Genomic DNA, 24,638 nt, shown 5'->3' with positions numbered 1-24,638 from the left:
AAATTCTTTAAAAGCAAATATTTGTTGAAAACAATTATTAAGATCATAATTTCTATAAGACTTCAAAAAGGGTGACCAATGATCCTGGGATTGGAAAAGAAGGTTCAAAAGTGTACATTCATAAAAATAATGCTGAAGAGCATGTAAAGAGTAAAGACTACAAATCCATCAAACTCGTATTCTTCATGTAATATGTAGTCATGGACATCATTGCTCCCTTTAAATTGCAGGATACAAACATTCTGAATATTTACCAGTTCTCCTACGATCTACCTGCTTTCTCCACTATTCCCTTGCCCATGGGATCATTGTAGCAAGTTAGAGATTCCTAGATATTCACTTGAATTCTTTGTGAAGAAGCTATTTTATTCCATTTCAAGAGCATCGTGGTGGCATTTAACATACCAGTAACATATCAGCAAAACACATGACCAAACTAAAGACTATGAGACACTGTTCATCCTTCTGCAATTGGATCCCAACTTCCTCATCAGTTGACTCCAATCGATGCCAATTAGCATCATTACATCCTCCTCTCTGACCATCAACACAGGGGAACCCAAGGCTGAGTGCTTCATCCTCTTCTCCACTCCCTGTACACCATGACTGAGGAGCCAAATTTGGCTCCAACTCAATCGACAAATTAGATGACATATCCACCATTATTGGCCGAATTACTGAAAATGTTGAGTCAGAACACAGAATAGAGATCGAGAATTTGGTTGGGTAGTGCCAGTAGAACAATTTTGCTCTCAATTGCTGCGACTTTCTGGGGTGGGGGGGGGGGGTGTTGGTGAAATCCGCGTCCGCCAGGAGCAGTTGGATGTCTTCAGGCATCTGTTCCAGAAACACCTGCTCGAACATGATGCCGGGCTGCTCATCTCGCAGGAGGGCCAGAATCTCATTGATGAGTGCCAACGGGGATCTGTCTCCAAGCCCATCCAGGTGGAGCAAATATGCTCCTCGCTCTCGCCACGAGAGTCCGAACGTCTTGGTTAATAGCTCTTTGAAGGCAGTGTAAGTGCCTTCCAATGGTGGTCTGTGGATAAAGTTGGCCACTCTGTCTGCAGTCTGTGGATCCAGGGCACTGACCACATGGTAGTATCGGGTGGTCTCTGCTATGATGCCCCGGATCTGGAACTGAGCCTCCGCCTGGTCGAACCACATGCTGGGTCGAACTGCCCAGAAGGTCGGGAACTTCAGGCTGACTGCTGCTTCATTCTCCATCACTAGGTTTAGATTCGTTCTAAACCATCGGGGTCACCAATGGTAGCCAACCGCTACAAAGAAACACACACACACACAGTGTGGCAGGTTAAGCTCACTTGTTTTATTAGGGCTGGAAAGCCTACTTTTATACTGTTCAAGTGCCCGCCGTTTTTGCTGATTGACTGAGTCAGCCATATAAATAACAATAACAGGCGGGAACATCCATGCATATGAATGCCCTTCTTCCCCAGCCTGTTTCTGCTGAGTTAGCTGGGCAGCTTGACCAACAGCATTTTAGGGCTGTTGGTCTGATGCTGCCCCAGCTTCTACCCCTGCCAGTTCATTGTCCTGGGAGTTGCTTTGACGATCTCTGTCCGCATCTGCTGCCGCGCGATGTGCCAGCCTGATCTCCGCAATTGCGGGCTGCCACAATACCAATATATCAAGAGACAAACTAGGGAATCAGCCAACAACCCAAAAATATGTATGTAATTAGCCAATGGATTTTACATCACTGAAAAATGTACCACACTACACGCTATAATCTCACCATCCATCCTAAGTAACCTCTTCTTTATCTGTTGCTATTTCCCTGAATGTGGACAAGTTTGGCATTTCCACACATGCACAAAAACAGAGGTACTGAACCTCTTGACAGCTGATTGCCCATTTTTATAGTGCTATGAAGTCTGATGGTAGAGCACTGACATTCTATAATTCCCCAGATGAACTTATGCCAGGTTAAGGCCTGCACAGGAACAGCAACTCCAGACATATTATTGGAGGGAACAGCTGCAAGAATACAAGCTATCTTTTTAGTCATTATTCTTTATCTTTTTAAATAGTTATTTAAATGTTGAATTGCATGTTTTCATATTTTTCTACAAAATTGTTAATAATGTAGTTTTAATATTTTTGAATATCAGAGACACAAACGTTCATGTTTTTGATAATTGATGAAAGCAGGGGATATAACTTTATCAGCTATCAAAACTTTATTAGCTGGGATATACACCCAAAGGCCCTACACCACAGAGGAGTTTACTAAAACCATCCTGCTTCTTGTTGGCAAGGAAGCTGCTGAGAAATCTGGAGAAGGTTGTGAAAGATTAGTTGGTAGCTAAATAGCAAATTCAAGCAGCCCACCATTGCCATTTAATATTGGTCCATTGTGCCTTCATGTTTCTGTCTCGACTAAACCCAACCATTCAAAGTAGATGATGCAATGGCCCATCATGCAACCATCTTCAGATAAACTGCTCATGTGAACAAAGGTCCTCATCAATGAGTCAGCATCATGAAATATCCACCCAGAGGTGCAGCAACGTTGATATATTAAATCTGTCATTCTGACTCAAGTTTCTAAAATTCATCTTTAACTCTGCTACTGAAACAACAACACTTAACTTGCTAATATTGGACAATGTTAAATTTAAACAATACAAGTGCCAATAAAGATAACAACTTAAGTATTCTAATATTTGTGATAGGAATTACTAAACTATACAATAGCACAGACTAGTGGTCATGCACAGAATGCTTTGGAATATCAAAATAGGCCACAAAATATATCTAATCAGTTATTTTTAAACAAAAAAACAAGCAAGACAAAACACAATGCTCTAATTTTTTACAATGACAAGGCTGAATGTAGAAAACAAGGTTAGTTATTTAGCATTACAGAACTTAGCTGACATTAACTAGAATTTTAAAAAATTTGATTGATAAGGAATGAAAAAATTTAAGGGTATTTAAAGTTTTTACTGTTTTATGGTTTGAAGGTAGTATAAATTAGCTTACTGTGCAATAATTTTTCATTCAATCTGATAGGAAAGTAGGGAGAAATAATAGCTTGCCAGAAACATTTTTGGAGCCCAGGAAAAGATGTTCAAACACTGAGAAACAGTTACGCACAAAAATATGCAGATAAGTTCAGTGCAATACACAAAAGAGCTGGAGATACTCAGCAGGTCACGCAGCATCCATCAGACACTTTTTATTCAGGCGTCAGATTCCTGACAAAGGGCTCAGGCCCGAAATGTTGATTGCTTTTTACTGGATGCTGCATGACCTGTTGAGTTTCTCCAGCACTTTTGTAACCTGTATTGCAGTATCAATAAAATACAAAGACGACTGTGATAGGAAAAACAGTTTTGACATTAGAAGTAAGAGTAAGACTTAATTGGAAATTTCTTCACAGAAGTAAAGGAGAAATACCAAAAAAATTAGCATACTTAACTCCGGAGGGGCCGTTCACACAGGCAGGGCATTTATACTGCAGTTGAAGTGATTTCAGAGTTGCGGTGTTTTCAGAGGCTGGACCTTTGAGTTGGGGGTAGGTCATTCCCCGTCATCCCCAGTTGACCCTGTCTTCGCCCCCATGGGTGTCCTCTCTTACCTTCAGTGGAAAGGTAACCCCAGCACCCGGTGGGAGAGAACCAGGTGGTAGCTGGCTCAATGCTGGAGCAATGGCCATTTTCCTTATCAATGATTCCCCCCACGCAGCTGGAACCGCTCTGGCTCTGGCAGAGCAGTCCAATTGCGTGGGGGAAGATGGCCATTGCTCCTGCATTGAGCCATCGCCGCGTGCTTCTCGCCGCGAGCCGGTGTGGCATTCATGTGAACTCTGGGCTTGGCAACAATGCACCCCTGCTGCTGTATCTGGAGTTAGATGAGGGTGGGGGGGGCAACAGACAACTGGGGCTAGGAGTCCATTTTTGCGGCATGCCTGCGATCAATTTAGACTGCAGCTGCTCCGTTAAAAATGTGTTGGGGTCCTGGTGGAAAAATTACAGGATGGAATTTACGTAATAAATTCCGTCTCAACATTTTGTTTACACTGCCAACGGAGTAGAAAATTTGCGAAAATTTTCTGATTCTCAGAGGCTGCGTAAAAGTGCCTAATTACAAAGACCGTGCAAATCCAAAGAGTATAAATACAATCATGCACCACAAAGAAAGGATCTAAGTGGCATCAAACACCCCTAAACTCTAATCTTGACCTCTTCCCTTTTATTATCCCCACATTCCAATCAATTTATCCTAGATTCTACCATTATCCAACGCAGTGGAGCAAATGACAGCAGCCAATTAAACTACCAACCCATACATCTCTGGGACATGAGAGTAAATTAGAGCACTTGAAGTAAACCCTTATGATCAGAAGGAGAATATATAAAGTTGATACAGACAACACCAAGGGCATGAATTGCACCTGGGTCACTGGTGGCATGAAGCTGCAGTTTCCCCAGCTAAGATACTCTTCTATCCCTTGTATATTGAGCTTGAACCTTTTTCCATTCACAGTGCAACTATGAAAACACTCCAAAATCTTGTCCCATTTTCTCCATTCTTTGAATCAATTTTACCATTTGAAGCAGTTTTATTATGTTAGTATTTGTAATATTATACTGTAATATTATACTGTATCGTGTTATATGGCGAGCTCTCCACTGGCCACCGTGACAGAGGTGCACCAAAGAAAAGGTACAAGGACTGCCTAAAGAAGTCTCTTGGTGCCTGCCACATTGACCACCGCCAGTAGGCTGATATCGCCTCAAACCGTGCATCTTGGCGCCTCACAGTTCGGCGGGCAGCAACCTCCTTTGAAGAAGACCGCAGAGCCCACCTCACTGACAAAAGGCAAAGGAGGAAAAACCCAACATCCAACCCCAACCCCAACCAACCAATTTTCCCCTGCAGCCGCTGCAACCGTGTCTGCCTGTCCCGCATCGGACTTGTCAGCCACAAACGAGCCTGCAGCTGACGTGGACTTTTACCCCCTCCATAAATCATCGTCCGCGAAGCCAAGCCAAAGAAGATACTGTAATAAGCACAAATCTATATGCATTTGCTTTACCAGATCCTCAGTGAAAGTCCCCCAGTAGTCTCTAAAAGACTTAGCTTTTGCTGCATCTATATATGGCAATAGTCAATCCAATAAGTACCAAGAAATTCTTACCAAAAAGATACCATGCTCAAGTCATGCAAGGATAGGAAAAAAGCAGCAGGTGTTTGTGAGCACAGACCACAAGGAGCACAGGATTCTTTTTATGAAAGGTTTATTGCTGCACACATCTAGTCAGCTGCTGCTGTATTGACATAGAGCTGGTTTATATGGTGCTATCCCCTCTGACAGTTCCAGTGACAATGAAATGCCTAGTACCACCCTTTGAATTTTAAGTTATGCTAATATCAGTTTCAAAAGGCTGAGACGCCAGGATCTGAGGCTTCTGCTCCCTTCCATCCTCCTGGCCAATGTACAACAAACTTGATGAACTCCAAGCCACACTTCAACAGCAGAGAGTCATGTGGCGCTGCAGCCCAAGGGCTACACCTTCCATCGTGCTGATTGAACACTGGTGTCTGGAAAAACCAGGGGAGGCAGCGTTTGTGTCATTGTGGTGCACAAACGTGACAGTTGTCCCAGTTCTGTTCCCACAACTTGGAACATCTGGCTATCAAGTGTCACCCATTCTACCTGCCAAGGGAGTTCACCGCCATCATCCTAGTCACAATGTAAATTCTTCCCCAGGCTAATGTCTGGCTGGCACTGGAGGGACTGAGCACTGTGATAAACAGCCATGAGACAGCACATCTGGATCCCTTTCTGATCATTGTGGGAGTCTTCAATCAGGCTAACCTCGTTAAATTCAAGTTCAGGTCGATTTTATTTATCGTTCATTCCATGCTCACACCGTAGGACGAGATAGCTTTTCTCCAGGACCACGGAGCATAGTTACAGAGATGTAAGTTAGGAAAGCATTATTAAGGTACTAAGACATATGCACTATCCACATCTGTACTGGGAGTTCAGGAGCCTGATGGCTTTGGGGGGAAAAAAATAGTTTCCCACTCACGACGCAAGGCCCCAAGTGCTACTGTACCTCCTGCCAGATGGCAGAAAGGAGAAGAGTTTTCATGTGTGAAAAAGACTCTGACAAACTACCACCAAACTACCCTCTATTTTTCTTCAATCCAGATGCCTGTCTAAGAATCTCTTAAATGCTCCTAATGTTTCAGCCTCCACCACCATCCCTGGCAAGGAATTCCAGTCACCCACAACTCTTTATGTAAAAAAAACATACCCCTGATGTCTCCCCGAAACTTCCCTCACTTTACTTTGTGCACATCCTCTGGTGTTTGCTATTCTTCCCTTCAATTGAAAGGGAACACGTCCCCATAGACCCAGTTTCTGGTGAACCTTCGCTATTCACTTTTGCCAATTTCAGTTACACCCCTTGGCTCCTCCAAACCAGATCCCCAGCACTTACAAGCAGACACATTTGAAGATATGGGGATGGTGGACCAGCTAGGCCAGTTACCAAAGAGCATTGCCTCGCCGTTCTCTCAGTTACCTCTGGCACCTGATGCCAACTTAAACTGGCCAGCTTCTCCAGCTTTTTGCTCCAAAATTTGGAGAGTCAACAACATAGCTATGGGATCAAAGTCAAAATTACATTAAGGTGGTCATTAGTTTCTTACGATTAATCATTAGTTTCATTACTACTTTACTGACACTAATTTGCTGTATTCCAGATCTACTTCATTAACTAAATCATAATTTACAATTTGAACTCCTGCCTCTGGATCATTGGTGCAACTCTGCATTATCACCCTATTAACATGAACTTTTGGCCACTTGGTCATTGCATTTCAGAGTAATTATGTGTATTTATTAAATTCTACAAAGGATGCGACAAAAAGAATTTCAGTTGCATACCAATTTAAAGTCTTCTTTCCAATCCTGCTACAAGACAGCCGAAAACTTAAATAAATATTTACAGGATATATTTTAATAAACAAGATATGTTTATCATGTCAACTTATCAATTGGTATCTGATTAAACCAGGAACAGAAGAAAGCTGTAACAAGTTGCAAAATCTTTTTTGACTGAAAATTCTTCAGTTCCAAGTAATTATCTATATTAATCTTTTCTGCAGATAATTTTTTATTGCATATTTTTACACGACAATGCATTAAGAAATAACAAAGTTGTTCTTTTGCATATATGGTTCGAGAACAAACCGACACAAAGCTACAAGTTCCATTCCTCATCTGTGCTGAGTTAGCTACGACAACAGTATAGATCTGTTTGGGCAGCCAGATAGGGAAATGTTTCTTCCAATTGTTGTTGTGATGGATACTTGGGATGTAGAAAGGTTGCTTCCAATTTTTGTCAGAGAATCAATTGTGAAGTATTTGTATATGTTAGCAGAATGAGTATGGAGATTGTCTTGATTTATTATCACAAGCAGCAAGAATGTTGATTTTTAAATTTGGATGGTGGCCAGAAACTGAGACGTCACAAATACATGAAATCCACCAATAACTGAAGCACTTCCACTCTAAACACGCATGAACAGAATCAATATCAAAGTTAATCAACTACAACTTTAAAACAATTTTATGTTCAAAGTGTGAAAAGACAATGCTGGAGAAACAGTGTACTGCGGCGGCGCACTCTCTCACGGCAAACCGGCCCCACGTGTAACACCATGTGGCGGGGCAGCCATGGGAAGATGGCGCCATCAGGGGTTCTTCCTGATTCAAACCTCCCTCTCAGTGCGCGCCTCGGGCAGCAATTATGACATCACCATACACGTGGTGACTGAGCCCGTGCTGCCCTTAAAGGGGCGCTCGTTAAATTTTAAAAAACAGTCATTAACAACCCTCAACGTGTTGACTGTGCTTTCTTCAACAGTGCAGAGCGCCACAGTGGTGACCCCGACGAGCCCAGACACCTTTCTGGACTCAAAAGTATCGATTCGGCTGAGGTTAACGCGGTGGCAGTCAAGCTGCCCCCTTCTGGACCCATCGCCTGCGGATGTGATTTGGGCAGGCAGAAGGACAATTCCATCTTAGAAACATCTCAGCGGACGCCACAATGTTCTACCAAGTTGTGAGCGCGTTGGATCAGGACACAGCAGCCAGGGTGGATGACATCATCCATCACCCTCCAGCTGAGGGTAAATATGCTGCCCTCAAGAACTTGCTCTTGGAGTCATTTGGTCTCACCCCCCAGCAACGGGCTTCCAGGCTCTTGCACCTGGACAGGCTTGGGGACCTAGCCCATCGGTATTAATCTATGAAATGCTGGCCCTGGCGGAGGATCATAAGCCTTGCTTCCTCTTCCGCCAGATTTTCGACGAGCAAATGCCAGAAGATATACAGTTGCTCCTGACAGACGAGGATTTCACGGACCCACGCAAGGTCGCAGCCCGAGCAGATGCCCTCTGGTGCACAAAGAGGGAGAACGAGGCCACCCTCAAACAGGTTTCAAGACCAGGAACCAGTCGACCGCAAGCTGCCCCCAAGCACAAGCCAGAATAGAGCCATCCGACCTGGTGCTTCTACCACCAGCACTGGGGAGCCGAAGCCTGTAAAATCCGCCAACCCTGCAGGCTCAGTGAAACGACCAGGCCAGCCACTGTTGATGGCTGCGACAGCTGGCCACGTGAACAGCCTCCTTCATGTCACCGACAAGTCCACCGGCCGGCGTTTCCTGGTGGACACAGGGGCCAAGCAGAGCGTTCTACCCCCTGAAGCGCTAGAGACTCGCACCCGATCGCCCGCTCCAACCCTGCGGACGGCCAATGGTTCCACCATCAAGACCTTCGGCATCTGCAGGACATAGATCCAGATTGGCAAAGAAAAATTCCACTGGAGGTTCGTGCTGGCCTCAGTGGGCACTGCGCTGTTGGGGGCCAACTTCCTGAGGGCTCATGGCTTGCTGGTCGACATAAAGGGCAAGAGGCTGGTCAATGCCTGCACCTTCCACTCCGTGCGTTTGAACACTGCAGACGCCTGCAGAGCAGAAATCGCTGCCGCCAGGGATGAGTACATCAAGATACTCCACGAATTCCCCACCATCCTGGAGCCACACTTCAATATTGCCTTCCCCAGACATGAAGTTTTCCACCACATCGCCACACAAGGCCCCCCGTTGTACGCCAAGCCCAGACGGCTGCCCCCCCCCCCCCCCCGATAAACTACAGCAAGCGAAGGAGGAATTCTCAAGGCTCCAAGAGTTGGGGATCATCTGCCGTTCAGATCATCTGCCATTCAGACAGCGCCTGGGCCTCACTACTCCATTTCGTCCCCAAATCGTCAGGAGGCTAGAAACCCTGCGGAGACAACCGACGGCTAAACGATGCCACAACTCCCGACAGGTACCCAGTCCCTCACATGCAGGATTTCTCGACCGACCTCCACGGCACGCAGCTCTTTTCCAAAGTCAACCTGGTGCGGGGATATCACCAGATCACAGTGCGCCCCGACAACGTTGGAAAGACTGCTATCATCACCCTGTTTGGCCTTTTTTAATTCCTCCGTATGCCCTTCGGGCTAAAGAATGTGGCCCAGAGGTTCCAGTGCCTCATGGACGCAGTGAGAAGGGACTTGGACTCTGTGTTCATCTACTTAGACGATATCCTGATCCCCAGTCGCAATCGCGAAGAACACAAGTCTCATCTCCGCACCCTGTTTGCCCGGCTGGAGGAGTTCGGCCTCATGGTCAACAAGCCCAAATGTCAATTCAGAAAGTAGTCGCTGCAGTTCCTGGGGCCACCATTTCAGCAGCCGCTCTGGCGCTGGAAAAGGTGACAACCGTCCAACATTTCCCCACCCTCAAAGGCCTACAAGAATTCGTGGGGATGGTGAACTTTTACCATCGGTTCATCCCCAGCGCTGCCCGTACCATGCATCCACTGTTCGTACTGATTGCCGCGAAGGAAAAGCTTTATCCTGGTCGGAAGAGGCGGACAAGGTGTTTACAGCGATGAAAGAAACCATCACCAGTGCAATGCTGCTGGTGCACCCATGCCCAGAGGCACACACAGCGCTCTCAGTGGATGCCTCAGCCCTGGCGGTTGTGGGGGTACTGAAGCAATGGTTGGATGGGGAATGGCACCCACCGGCCTTTTTTAGTAAGCAGCTGCGCCAGCCGGAGCTCAAGTACAGCATGTTCAATCGGGAACTCCAGGCGCTGTACTTAGCCATCCACCATTTCCACTATTTCCTGAATGACAGAGCCTTCATGGACCACAAGTGCCCCCCCCGCCCCCCCAGCACTTGCCATGACCAAGGACCCCTGGTCAGCCAGACTACAGAGCCACCTCTCTTACATGTTAGAATTCACTACCGACATCCGGCACAGGGCAGGCAAGGACAACGTAGTAGCGGACACACTCTCTCGCCCATCCATCAATACTGTAGCCCCTGGCCTGGACTATACACAGCTAGCCCAAGACTAGCAGTACGACGCAGAGAAGAAAGCCCTCCAGATTGCCATCTTGGGCCTCGACCTCAAAGATATCCAGTTCCCCAACAGCCCAGATGCGCTGCTCTGCAATGTCTCCACAGGCCCACCGCACCCGGTAGTCCCACCACAATGGAGGGCGAGAGTTTTCAGTCTAGTCCACGACCTTGATCATCCCTTGGTGAAGATAACTGTGTGGACGGTAGCGGAGTGATTCGTGTGGCACGGACTTAAGAAAGTGGTGGCGAGCTGGCTAGGAACTGCACCAAGATCCACAGGCACACGCAGGCCCCAATCCAACCTTTTGACTCGACAATGCTGAGGTTCCAGCACATCCATGTTGATGTCGTTGGCCCCATGCCACTATCCAGAGAGGCACGCTACCTACTTACGATAGTGGACCGACCTATGAGATGGTCTGAGGCCATCCCGATCAGAAAGGCTTTGGCGGAGACGTGCGCTAGGACCTTTATCTGCCAGTGGTTCACCCGGTTCGGCGTGCTGGCGCATGTCACCAGTGACAGGGGTGCCCAATTTACCTCTGCATTATGGGCCCAGCTGGCGAGACTCTTGGGGGTTAAACTCCACCACACCACTGCCTATCACCCGCAATCCAGAGGTTTCATGGGCACCTAAATTCCCCTCTCATGGCCTGTCTCACCGGCCCGGACTGGTCAGACGAACTGCCCTGGGTCCTCCTCGGGATCAGGACAGCACCCAAGGAGGACCTGCAAGCCTTGTTGGCAGAATTGGTATAAGGTGCACCACTCTCCCTGCCCAGCGAGTTCTTCAGCCCAGAAGTGGGCACAGCACTCAAGGAACCTAGTGGTGGATCTCCGCAGGAGATCCCCATCATGCCATGGCACCCGGCCATCCCACTGCCCCAAGGAACTGGACTCGGCACAGCTTGAGTTCGTTCGGAGAGGACCACAACAGGCACCACTACAGCGCCCATACGAAGGTCCGTATAAGGTCCTCCAGTGATCCGGCGGAAATTTCACTCTAGACGTGACGGGGGGGGATAGGGGGAAGGAGGAACTTTTTACAGTGGACCGTTTGAAGGCGGCCCACCTGAACTTGCTGCTGAACGGCTGTGCCCAAGCGCCGAGACCTCCCGCCCAAGCGGCGGGACGCATAGCCAGTTCTGGGGGGGGGGGTTGTGTGGCGGTGCAGTCTCTCATGGCGATCCGGCCCCGTGTGTAACGCCATGTGGCGGGGCAGCCGTGGGAAGATGGCACCGTAAGGGGTTCTTCCTGATTCAAACCTCCCTCTCAGCACACACCTCGCGTAGTGATTATGACGTCAACACACACGTGGTGACTGAACCCATGCTAACCTTAAAGGGGCGCTCGCTAAATTCAAATAAACAATTGTTAATGACCCTCAACGTGGTGGCTGTGCTTTCTTCAACGGTGCAGAGCACCACAGTACTTTAAATAGCAAAAATAAAGATACATAGTCAACATTGGGCACTTCATCAAGGTATGGGAAAATGTCATCAGGTGTCCGACCAAAAAGGTAAGAGGGGTTGGGGGCAGGGTCCCAAAGGCAAAAGGTATTAAGTGGAGAAGAGAGGAAGGACAGCAGCAAGCAGGGGGAGGAGGGGTGGCTAGATGAACAGAGAGAAAAGGAAGTGGAGAGCTGAGAAAAGGAAGATATGGAAAGGGAAGGGAAGGAGAAAGGAGAGTAGGCTAGCAGCCACCACGTTGAGGGTCATTTAAGGGGAATGTGAGAAGAAACCTCTTCACACAGAGAGTGTGGCATGAGCTGCCAGCTGAGGTGGTGAATGTGGCCTCAATTTTAACATTTAAGAATTTGGACAGGTACATGGATGGGAGAGGTATGGAGGGCTATGGACTGGGTGCAGGTCTGTGAGTCTAAAACAACAAAAAAAAAATTCAGCACAGACAAGAAGGGCCGAAGGGGCCTGTTTCTGTGCTGTACTGTTCTATGGTTCTAAATGAGTTATGGTCAAGCACTCTGATATGAATTTGTTTGCTGTAAAGTTCACCAGTTATTGCTCACACTGCACTAAATAGGGAAAAGTATAATGTGAGGTACGGTACTGACGTTAATAGTCCCGACAGTGGTAGTTATAAATGCATGCCAATTTCAAGGGTTAAGTTTGAGCCAGATTGGATCTATAAATGGGCTAACTGTGGATGGCTAATGATATCAGTATCAAGAATGCAATATCTGATACCTCTGTTCAAAACAGGAAATAGAAACGGCGAAGACAGTTGTCAATGTCACAACTGGAGGGGACATAACTCCACAGACAAGTTGGCCATGTCACAGACCGATGGAACCATTTCCCTCATTCATGGCGCAGATAGAATATCGGCCCTGAAGTTGATGAGGACACAGAGAAAGGTTAGGAGGTTAACACTTGTCTGCTTAGTTTGTTTGTAGAATGCATCATCAATTTAATAGCTCAACATGCAATTTACACATCAGCATATTTTTCAAACAGCAATTGGAGATGGCCAACTTGTCACACAACTTAGATTGCTTACGCTAACAATTTCTCAAGTTCCACCTCACCCGTGTCCATATAAGTATTTCATAACAGACTTATAGACTGTTGCCGAGCTAATCTTATCAGCAAACTATTAATCAGAAAGATTTTACAATGAACTTGTTGCCAGATGAAGGTAGTGGTCTTTGCAACTTGATAATTGGTCCCAAAATTGTTGGTCATTTAGTGGTTTGTTAAAACATATTTTCCCTACATTCCAGTGCTTCAGCAACTTGGTGGTATGATACCAATGCAGCAGATCATCCACTGTCTCCAATTTACATTCTTTAATTTACATAATGTACGCTATACCTCTAAGATTTGTAAATGGAAAAACATCAATAATAAAACATGCAGTTACAGATAATACCTAATTTTCAGAACGCACCTCAAACAAACCTCTATCAACTGGGAAAAGCCTTTGAATCACCTGCAGAGACTGCTGGAAACTGGTGAGGAAGGGCAGCCAACAGCAAGCAAATGAAATCAACACAACAAGGGTAATTGTGATCAACCGCGTTAACCTGCAATAGAAGAGAAAAATTTGTTTTTTGGAGTAAAGCTCAGTTTAAACTCTCAGAAATTTTTTAAAATGGCAATGCTGCCGGAGCTGATGTAACATTGTGCTTCTTCTGGTGCAGACCAGGGGCAGAGACGAAGCTCTGTTCTGCAGGGGCCTACCACCTGGTATAAATATTAATGGCTCCATAGAGACTTTAAATGACCTGTTGAAGGAACCAATGATGTTTGTTAAAATCCTGCAACCACAGGGTCAACTAAGATGGTGGTGCCTGTTTTAGGCAGCATGCCATCAGGGATTGCAGACTCCAAAGGAGCTGCAAACAACAAGGGCACCAGTGACTGGAGAACACCCACCGTTAAGAAGCAGCAGGTCAGGAGACCAACCCTACAGGAAGGTGACCATGGCCACGGACCAGCGAGGGGCTCAATGGCTGGACCCAGACAGATCAAAAAACTCACACAGGTTATTGGCTGCTAGTAACTTATGGTCAAAGGGCCCTCACATGCTGTGGGCTGCTGGAACTGGCTCATGGGAACCAGGTATCAGAACCAGGATTCAAGAGGGAGCTGAGGGCAAGACGGGTTCCCGAAGGGCCTCAGGCACTGAAATCTTCCTTAACATAATGGGGGTTTGGATATGGAGCTTGGTTTGTTGATGGTTTGGAGAGGCTGGATGCAAATCCACAGACTCAGTGTTTCTGACAGGACTCACTTTTGCTTCTCTTTCTCCTATTATTAGGGTTGTCGGGCAAGGCTCATGGTGACCCTTTATTTGCCTTATGGCAGACAAAAATTGAGGTATATCATGTATATTATTTTTAATGTATTTATTATGTGACAATAAAAAGAACCTTCAACCTGAATATCTGCAATTTTTTAAAATGCATTTTCTCTCCAGAAATAGAAACTCTGTATAAGTAGCATGGGTTTTATAATGATATCTAAGAAAGTCAAAGTGCCTGCAGTTTCTCTCTGCTGCTGCACTCCACCACAAGTCTGCCTTCCCCTACCATTCCTATTTTCCTACCTTAATTATATGTGCCAACATACTTCATACCTTTGTGTTCTATCATGAGCACAGTGTTAAACAATGATGTCCATTGGCTGAATCTTTGACTATCGGCTATCTTTCAATATCCCTACAGTATCTCCTGTGCAAAATAAAACCAGAGAGTGATAGTATTTAATGATAAGCCTATGAAAACAAAAAAAATCTGAAAAAGACCTTCAAGGTCTTATTATTTTATCCATTTATAGTTATACTTTACTAATAATGCCAACATTTTAATTGTGCTTAATCTCTTTTGAACTGAGGGTCTTACCAGGCCATTTTATAAGGTGTTTATTACTTAACTACAAAAATATAGGTCCCATATCAAATTGCACCTGATCAGGCAAAGATCACCATTTTCTCTTCTAACTTTGATGAACCAGTTGTCTTTATACAACCATCTGATTTCATATCCATCATCATTACTGGTTGCAAACTTTTATTCTAGGCCTAACTAATTTATTGAATTTAAATTCAACAATTGGCCTTGTTGAAATTTGAACTCATGGTCATTAGTCCATATTTCTATATTGCTCGTCTAGTGACAAAATTGTTACCCTGCAATTCACCATTCTAAAAGGTCTTCAGATGCAACATTAAATATTGTTATTCAATGGATTACAGAACTTTAGTGGTGGAGGGCAATTTTTTCACAAATATTTCTCAACAATTCCTCAATGAACAATGGTAACTTTCTAACCAATTAGAAAGTTGCAGAATTAAAATAATTTCTGGACTTCAGCAGAATCTAACTCCATGGTAAATTGTTTTAGGTGAACTCTATCTCCATCTCAGATATTCTTCCAATACTCTGAACAATATGGTACAGTACAACTCCAATTATCCAAAATCGGATTCTCCAAAATCCTCATTTATCCGATTTTTTTTTTTTTTTAAATTTGATAAATGAGAATATCCAAAACAAATCAGAAATCCTCATTTATCCTAAATTTTTCTGGAGCCAAACTGACCTCACAGGTTGGAAAAAAATTCACTCAACATGAAATTAGAATGATGTTTGTCCTCGTTTCAGGTAACTCCCTCCCCTCTTTCTTTCCATTTCTTCTTTATCTTCCCCTATTGACTTTTCTCTCAAACTGCAGGCCACTGTCTCCCAGCCACAAGCTGTCAGAAGGATTCCTTGCCTCAGTGTCATCAAGGAGGTCCGGGCTCAGTGGCATTTCCTCCCCTTTCCTCCTATATCCCTTCCCTCCCTGGTACACCGGAGCTCCCGATGCTGACACCAAACCTTCCCCTTGGCCTACCGCACACACACACACACACTAGAGCAGTAGGCCTGGGGAGGATTCGGAGTCAGGACTGAGGCATCGGGAGCTCCGGTGACTGGGGAGACAGGAGCCCGCCGACTCACCAGTGAGTGTTCCACCAGCCCAGGAAGCCTCCACAGAGATCAACAGCAGCAGTGAGGACGTTAGGGATCTGCAGCGGTAGTTGGGAGGTCTCTGTGTTCGGCGATGCCATTGCAGCCAGCGTTTTTTTTGGTGAGAATTAAACATTATTTTAATGCTTAAAAAGCCTTTCTTTGTTGTTTGTTGTGGTTTAAATGTTGATACAAGTGATTTGCTATTGCTACTGAATTGTTTTAAAAAAAACCCAAAAATGATCATCCAAAAAAAAACATTTATCCAACATAGGCCCGATCCTGACCATTTCAGATAATCAGAGTTGTACTGTACTTATTCCTCAATCAAAAAAAGATTTTTATCTTGTAGTTGCTTGTGGAAGCTTGTGTATAATTTCTAAATTGTAATGTGCCTTGAAATTACGACATTTGCTGCAATCTACCAGGTGAATACAATGTGTAGACTGGTTGTTATGTTTCCCTATTCACGATGTCTTTTGTGGTGATGAATTGCTTTGGGAGGTTATGGGGTCATAAAAGAAATGACATAAAGGTAAGCTTATTGCTTACCAATTAATAGTTACATAACCCATTTATATTCTCCAGAAGTCTGGAATACATCAACTCAAGATTGGTTTCCAATATCTTGTTCATGACCACTCTACAATCAGTGGCTTCAAACTGAAAGATAATATGCTTTACAATTTTGGCTCCCATTAGGCAAGTCCAATTCTGTCCTTCTGCAATTTGAACATGCGACTTTTCCAGTTCCCGCCTCACAAACAATTCACCCCTATGCTCAATTACAGCATTTCTATCATTGTTCCATCAGAAACAATGGCACATATTATCAATCAAACAAAGTACATTAATCATTATTAAAATGCTTACTGGCTGGCATTGTACAACTCTAGTCAGACACCACAAAATGACCTCCAATGCCTACAAAAGATTGCATAGAAATAAAAAAATATTTGGAGAGAAACTAACATTCTAAAAAGAAAGCTCACATTTGAATAGAGCAAAGACAAAAGCGTACAATTTGCAAATCTTAAAAAGAACTCACCTGATTGATATAACACAGCAAAAGACCAAAATTCTATTAATTTTCAGTTACTTACCCTCCACCTTTCAGGTCTCTCAAACAGTTTCCAAGGAGGTAACAGAAGAAAGGGAGTGCATGGTAAAGTTCCATTTGCTTATAATTAAGAGCCAAGCAAAATGCCATGGACCCCAACAGAACATGGCCATTTGAAAGACCCAGCAATCCCCAGAGGGCAAGGCCCAAGCTAATACAGTTGTATGTGTTTTCATATTAAGGATTACACACAAATATTGACCCAGATTACACATGAAATTAAACCAAAACACCTGATTTTCATAATGGAATTTTTTTCCAGAATTTATTATACAAGTAGGATTTAGGTAAAGTGTCACAACACAGATTTCATTTTATCCATTTCAAATTCAACCAAAACAAAGACTAGGTTACGATCAATTGGTGGTATTACTATTGTCTTAGTTCCTCACAAAGTAGTTTGGCACATCAATAGGACCTTCAGCCCGCATCACCAACACCGTCCATCAAGCATCTACCTATTTTTCTCTCACATACCAATTAACTGCACCTCCCCAATTCTGCTGTCACACACCCACAATAGGGGTAATTTATTGCGGCCAATTAATTTACCAACAAGCATGTCTTTGGTTTGATGGAAGAAACCAAAGCAATTGTAGACACAGGAGCTTTCAAATTCCATAGCGACAGCACCCAAGTTCAAGATCACACTAGGTTTCTGAAACCACTAGGTTGGTCTTGGCATCATTGCCTCCCCAAGTCAAAAATCAGAACAAATCCCAAGCCATTATCACCCAATAATCTGGCACATTTCCAAGGAGTCCTTGAAGAGCCACTGGTAGCTGATCCCACTGACTGAATTTTCTTCCCCTATTCAGATTGCTTTTAATAAAGTGAGTAAAAACCAGGAACTGACTCCGAGATTAGCCCACCCGTGTTGCCTTATTTTATAAAAAAAATAGAAGGCCACTGTTAGCAAGGATATTGGAAATGTCCATGGTCAATAAGAATTAGTCCAGGATACAGTAGTGCACACAACAAAGATGAGACCTGTTAAAAATAAAAGTAGAGTTTATAGGTTTGTAGTATCTTTCAAAAATTAAATTACCAGTGGCATTGGAGCACTTAGATTCAATGGCATAGAATGACGATTCTCAAGTTGACTTCAACTTTCACCCTGAAAACAATTTTCTCCTATCGATATTAACATGTGGTGCGAATGAAAATATTTTATATACACTACCGTACATTATCCAAGTTATTTTTCCACAAGGTGTTGAACTACAAAAATAAATGATTGAGTGACAGATGTGTACTTCCCAAAAGGGGCCACTGATACTGGTAACACGTAGGAAAACCTGGTTTCATATTATTTCTTTCTGCCTGAACTCAAGTAAAAAGGCCTTCTTGTCAATTTGTTTATCTTACATTGAAGCACTGAATCATTCTAGTACCTCTGGTAATGCCACAACGTCCATTCTTCCTGAGTTGGGTATAGACAGTGAGTGTAAGCAAATTAATTGGCTATGGCAGGAATCTTAGTCAAAGATGCTTCCGGTTAAGCTTTCTAACCACAGGATGTACTACAGTGCAATACAGTCTAATCCTCACAAGATGTTAAGGCATACTTTATAGCAGTACTCATTTAAGATCTATCAGCAATGGAAATGATACAACTCAAATAAGCCATTCAGCCTTTCTAGCCTATCCCATCATTCATCTGGATCGTCCGATTGCCAATTCAGACAAAAGTTTGAACTTTGATTTATTGGGTGATGCATCAGTTGCATGATGTAGACTTCAAGTAAATTGAAGACAATAATGAACAAAAACATTTGATGGACCCAACAACTTATCCTGAGCTCAACAATAGAATGCAAATTCTCATCAAACAGAAGCTGCCTTCATTTGTTCAAAAGATAAATCATTTATTTCCCGAAAAACAATTTTCTATTCTTTTGATCCCTTTTCTCTCCCGTTCTCTCAAGGAAAGGTTATCTATTGTGAAGGGGATTAGTTGATTTTGCGTCAATATTAATTTTGGTAGTTGATCAATTTTTTTTTTCCCTTTCTACGTGTATCTTCTTCCAAATGTTGGTGCAGTACTGGTGAATTCCTATGTTGCACCAGCTTTTCATCCCACTTATATAGTATATGTTCAGGTACCTTCTCCCCTATTTTATCTAGCTCTAATCTGGTTTTTCCCTTGTTTGATAAAAATCTGATAGGTATCTTAATTGTGCTGCTCTATAATAATTCTTAAAGTTTGGTAGCTGTAAGACCCCTGGTTTGTACCATTCTGTTAATTTATCTAGCGCTATCCTCGGTTTCCCCCCTTTCCATAAGAATTTCCTTATTATTTTCTTTAGCTCCTTGAAGAATTTCTCTGTTAGGTGAATTGGTAACGATTAAAATAGGTACTGTATCCTTGGGAAGATATTCATTTTAATACAATTTACCCTTCCTATCAGTGTTAGTGGTAAGTAATATAAGAAGTAAAGAACTTGGACTCGATTTGAATGGAGCACAAAAAAGATTTATTATGATAGCCTTAGCTGTAGCAAAAATATGTATTATGTCAACCTGGAAATTAGAAGATAGCCTGAGAATACAGCAATGGTACATAGAAATGAATAAATGTATTCCATTGGAAAAAATAACATATAATTTAAGAAATAACATCACAGTATTCGAACAAATTTGGGAACCGTACATGGAACACAACAGAGAAGTCCTACCGCGGACCTCCACCGCCTAAAATGACAGAAGGAGAAGAAGACAAAATGAACTGACCCAGTATGTAAAAGTAGAAGACACAAATTTCTTGTTTATTTTCATTGTGTGATGACATTGTTTAATGGGTTTAATGTATCATATATGTTGAACATTGAGTGGGAGGGGTGAAGGAGGGAGGGAAGGGAGAGGGGACAAGGGGAGAAAATTAGACTGTGTATATTCAAGAGGGAAATGTTTGTGTGTATTTTGGTCAGTATGGTTCATAGTGTGAAAAATTTAAAAATTTTAAAAAATCAGAAGCTGCCAAATAATAGCATGTTGATTAAATTTCACCATTCACAATGTAAGAACACAAAGTCAAAATGCAGTTCCTTACAAGAACTTTGTATTGTGGCTAATTGAGAACTCAATGTAAAATTGAAGTAGATATAGTGGAAAAGTCCAAGTTCCATTCTTGGAACGTGTAAACAGATACCATATATATTACCATATATAATACCATATATAATACCATATATAATACCATATATAATACCATATATATACCATATTATACCATATTATACCATATTATACCATATTATACCATATATAATACCATATATATACCATATTATACCATATTATACCATATATAATACCATATATATTAAAACTGCTTTTCAAGTTGAGGAAGGGAAGAGAATCATTTTAAAAAGTCTAAAAATCAACCATGGAACTTTAACATTTGATTGCAAATGAGAAATTTTATAGTTACACCAGGACAGAGTCAGGTTCAGCCATTTATAGACCCCATGGTCAAATTTATTGTTGTTTATTTACATTGGTAAATACAACCCTTGTTTGAGGTAATGCAGAGCATTAAGGATTAGAGTTTTCAGGACAAAGTAGTGAAATAAAATACTCAGGAGATAGATAACACATTTGTGTTCTATATTTTATAAGATGGCTACCAGGATTTATGCTCTATGACTTAGCATGCCATGGTCTTGTGTGACTTTAAACATGCAATGCAGATGCTAATTTAGGAACACTTGCTCACTGAGAACGTGAGGCAGTTAATGCACAATTGCAGCTGTTACCTTGATATGAACTACTCTGATAATTACATGGGATGAACAGTAAATAAATGTCATTTCTGCTCCCTCTCAGCTGTTGATTGCCTTGGATGTCTCCACCCCCAACATCCAACCACTCCTTCCCCACCCCCATCCAGCTCTCCTGCATACTTCAGGAAACAGTTTCATAAATTGTTTACCAGCCAAACAGATCTGGTTTCCTGGCATTTGTATTTTGCTTGTTACCTTGAAACACCCACCATAGATTAAGGAAGCCTTCACCTTGACTTTTCTCAGTATTTAGAGCATGTTAATGATTTGGTTTTGTTGTTTCAGTATACAAAAATACGAGCAAATCTAATGATGATTCTATAATGTGACAGAATTTAAAACCTCACGGCGGTTTCAGATGTCATCATCGGCAAGTCAGGCAAACAAGTGCTGCCTGAGAATGTACTTCATTTGTTCCAGAGGATTTTGCTGAAACCCTCCGCGTCTCCAAAACCTTGCAGTCACCTTCACCAAAAGTCCAACCACATTAAATCATTTGGTTGATTCAAACTGCACGTTAATCAATCCATAATAGTTAATCAGTTTCTTCCCCCATATTTCCCCATCACTGAATGATGTTTTCCCTTTTTCTACAAAAATTTACACCTATGACTTTGTGCCTCTGTATGACAACAACACCATCTACAAATTTGCTGTCGCTACCATGATAATATAAAAAGGGGTGATGAGCCAGCATACAAGAGGGAGATTGAAAACTTGGCTGAATGGTGTAGTAAGCATTAGCCCGAATGTCACCAAAACCAAAGAGCTTATTGTGGACTTTAGGAAGGGAAAACCAGAGGCTTATGATCTGGTGATCATTGGGGGAAAAAAATCAGAGGTGGAGAGGGTGAGTAAATTTAAACTCCTGGGAGTCACTATCTCGGAGGACATTTCCTAGACTCAAAATACCAATGTCATCATGAATAAAGCACGTCAGCACGCCTCTACTTCCTCAGGCGTTTGCAGTGATTCAGTTTGACAACAGAAACTTTGGCAAACTTCTACAGATGTTTAGTGGAAAGTGTGCTGACCAGTTGCATCATGGCCTCGCTTGGGGGTACAAATACCTCTGGGTGGAAAACCCTGTAAAAGTAGTGGACGTAGCCCTGTAAATCACAGGCAAAACTCCCCACTATCAAGAAAATCTATATGCAACACTACCATCGGAGAGCAGCAGCAATCATCAACAGTCCACACCACCCAGAACATGCTGTGTTCTTGCTGCAGGTATAGGTGCCACAAGACTTGTACCACCAGGTTCAGGAACAGTTGCTACCCCTCCACCATCAGACACCTAAACAACAGAGACTTATTTAAGGACTTTTACTTTGCACATTATTTATTCCTAAATATTGCTTTTTCTGTATTTTCTGTTTGTTTACATTTATTTCTTGGTTTACATTTCTCCCTTTTGTACATGTGTCTTTTTCTCAAGTACATTTTGCACTACCAATAAGTATAAATTCTGCCTGGCCTGCAGGGACAAGGTTGTATGTGATATTATTTATGTACTCTGACTATAAATTCAAACTTTGAACAAAAAACTTATTATGATATGCTTCTCTAAGTGCCCTTGGACCAAGAAGTCATTCATTATTTGAGGCTAGATTTCTGATGGGAACCTGGCTCATCAGAGTGGAGCTTTAACCTCCCTTCTCCCAACACGTCCATAAATTCACAATTATACTCAGACAAAAATAGTGATTAAGAATGAGAGCCAGTCATGTCTATCAACCTTCAGCCAATCATCCAATATAATAAGCTGATTCCTAGTTCATTTACAGCCACTCTGACCTATTCCAACACACACTACAAAACAAATACTTCATATTGAGATCAGCCAACTCCATTCAATCTAGATGTTTTTAAGAAGGGTTGTAGGCAGAAGACTGGAAATTATCGGCCAATTAGCTTGACGTCTGTGGTTGGAAAAATGCTTGAAGCCGTCATTAAAGATGAAATAGTGAAACTTTTGGAACGTAAGGGTTCAATCAGGCAGACGCAGCATGGTTTTAAAGGGAAGATCTTGTTTGACAAACTTGTTAGGATTCTTTGAGGATATAATGGGTGCGGTGGATAGAGGAGAACAGGTTGATGTTGTATATTTGGATTTCCAGAAAGCGTTTGATAAGGTGCCACACGAGAGACTTATCAGTAAGTTACAGGAAAGTGGAGTCTGGGGAAGTATATTGGCCTGGATTGAAAATTGGTTGTCTGACAGGAGGCAGAGAGTCGGGATAAATGGGAGTTTTTCAGGTTGGCAGAGAGTGGTAAGTGGGGTGCCGCAGGGGTCAGTGTTAGGCCCACAACTGTTCATCAGTTGGAGGAGGGGACAAAATGTGGTGTAGCAAAGCTTGCGGATGTGGTGTAGCAAAGCTTGCGGATGACACCAAATTGAGTGGAAGAGCAAATTGTAATGAGGATGTGGAGAGTCTGCTGAGGGATATAGTTAAGCTGGATGATTGGGCAAAGGTCTGGCAGATGGAGTACAATGTTAGTGTAAGTGTGATGTTATCTACTTTGGCAAGAAAAATAAAAGAGCTGAATATTATTTAAAGGGTGAAAAACTACAGCATGCTGTTGTGCAGAGGGACTTGGGAGTGCTTGTGCATGAATCGCAAAAAGTTAGGTTGCAGGTGCAGCAGGTTATTAAGAAGGCAAATGGAATGTTGGCCTTCATCGCTAGAGGAATTTAATTCAGAAGTAGGGAGGTAATGTTGCAACTGTATAAGGTACTGGTGAGACCGCACCTGGAGTACTGTGTCCAGTTCTGGTCTCCATATTTGAGGAAGGATATAATGGCTTTGGAGACGGTCCAGAGGAGGTTTACTAGGTTGATCCCTGGGATGAAGGGGTTGACTTATGATGAAAGATTAAATCATCTAGGATTGTATTCGCTCGAGTTCAGAAGAATGAGAGGAGATCTTATAGAAACATATAGGATTATGAAGGGTATGGATAGGATAGATGTAGGAAAGTTTTTTGAGCTGGCCGGGGAAACTAAAATGAGACACAGTCTCAAGATTCGGGGGAGTAGATTTAAGACAGAGATGAGGAAAAATAGTTTTTCCCAGAGAGTAGTGAATGTTTGGAATTCTCTAACCAGGGAAGTGGTTGAGGCTGCCTCATTAAACATATTTAAAATTCGGTTAGATAAATTTTTACATGATAGAGGAATTAGGGGATATGGGGTGAAGGCAGGTAGGTGGAGTTAGGTCATAAATTAGATCAGCCATGATCATATTGAATGGCGGAGCAGGCTCGATGGGCCATTTTTGGCCTACTCCTGTTCCTACTTCCTATGTTCCTATGTAACCTTGAAACAGTCTTGATGCTTTAGTGCCCTTAATCTAGTGGGCTCCATCACACTATATTTTGAGCTAGTGATAATTTTAATGTTCTTCAGTATTAAAGTATGCTATAGAGAGCCTGACAAGTCTACATTCAGCTTAACCATGGAAAAACAAACATATTTAGTTGAGTCTTTCACAAAACAACGCGTTTCAAATATAATCAAAGGAGATTGGAAGATATCAAGTAAATAAGAATCAAGTTATGAGAGGTCTGAAGATAAAATGAATTCTTCCTCCCAAGTCCAAGTGACTATTAGAGTAGATGTTATTGCTCAGGCTTTTTTTTTAATGTGAAACATCTCATTGTGTACCTGATGGTTAGATTTGTTCCTGCAGTTTTTATACTCAGTTTTATTTTGTCCATAACAATGAAGTGAAATGAATCATGATGAAGTGATGGTTTACTTCCTAAACAAAATGCGATTTAACAATTAGG

General features: G+C 42.8%; 1 protein-coding gene across 10 annotated transcripts in view; it reads right to left on the bottom strand.

Moving 5' to 3' along the window:
* The window catches only part of alg6 (ALG6 alpha-1,3-glucosyltransferase), a 66,876-nt gene that overhangs the window by 23,132 nt on the left and 19,106 nt on the right, over positions 1 to 24,638 (bottom strand). For 8 of the 10 annotated variants that reach the window (XM_069938309.1, XM_069938315.1, XM_069938317.1 and 5 more), the window contains 3 exons: positions 17,987 to 18,051; positions 17,045 to 17,227; positions 13,376 to 13,511 (listed from right to left, as the gene is read on the bottom strand). The exons of 1 other annotated variant lie outside the window; for it this stretch is intronic. In XM_069938309.1, the coding sequence (XP_069794410.1) occupies positions 13,376 to 13,511; positions 17,045 to 17,227; positions 17,987 to 18,051 (384 nt within the window). The remainder of the gene's footprint in view (positions 1 to 13,375; positions 13,512 to 17,044; positions 17,228 to 17,986; positions 18,052 to 24,638) is intronic. One more of the 10 variants, XM_069938310.1, reaches the window with a different exon arrangement.

This window comes from Narcine bancroftii, chromosome 5 (genome assembly GCF_036971445.1).
Source record: "Narcine bancroftii isolate sNarBan1 chromosome 5, sNarBan1.hap1, whole genome shotgun sequence".
Classification (NCBI taxonomy): domain Eukaryota; kingdom Metazoa; phylum Chordata; class Chondrichthyes; order Torpediniformes; family Narcinidae; genus Narcine; species Narcine bancroftii.
Note: the sequence above shows the minus strand (reverse complement) of the source record. Positions and strands in the feature narration are given on the sequence as shown.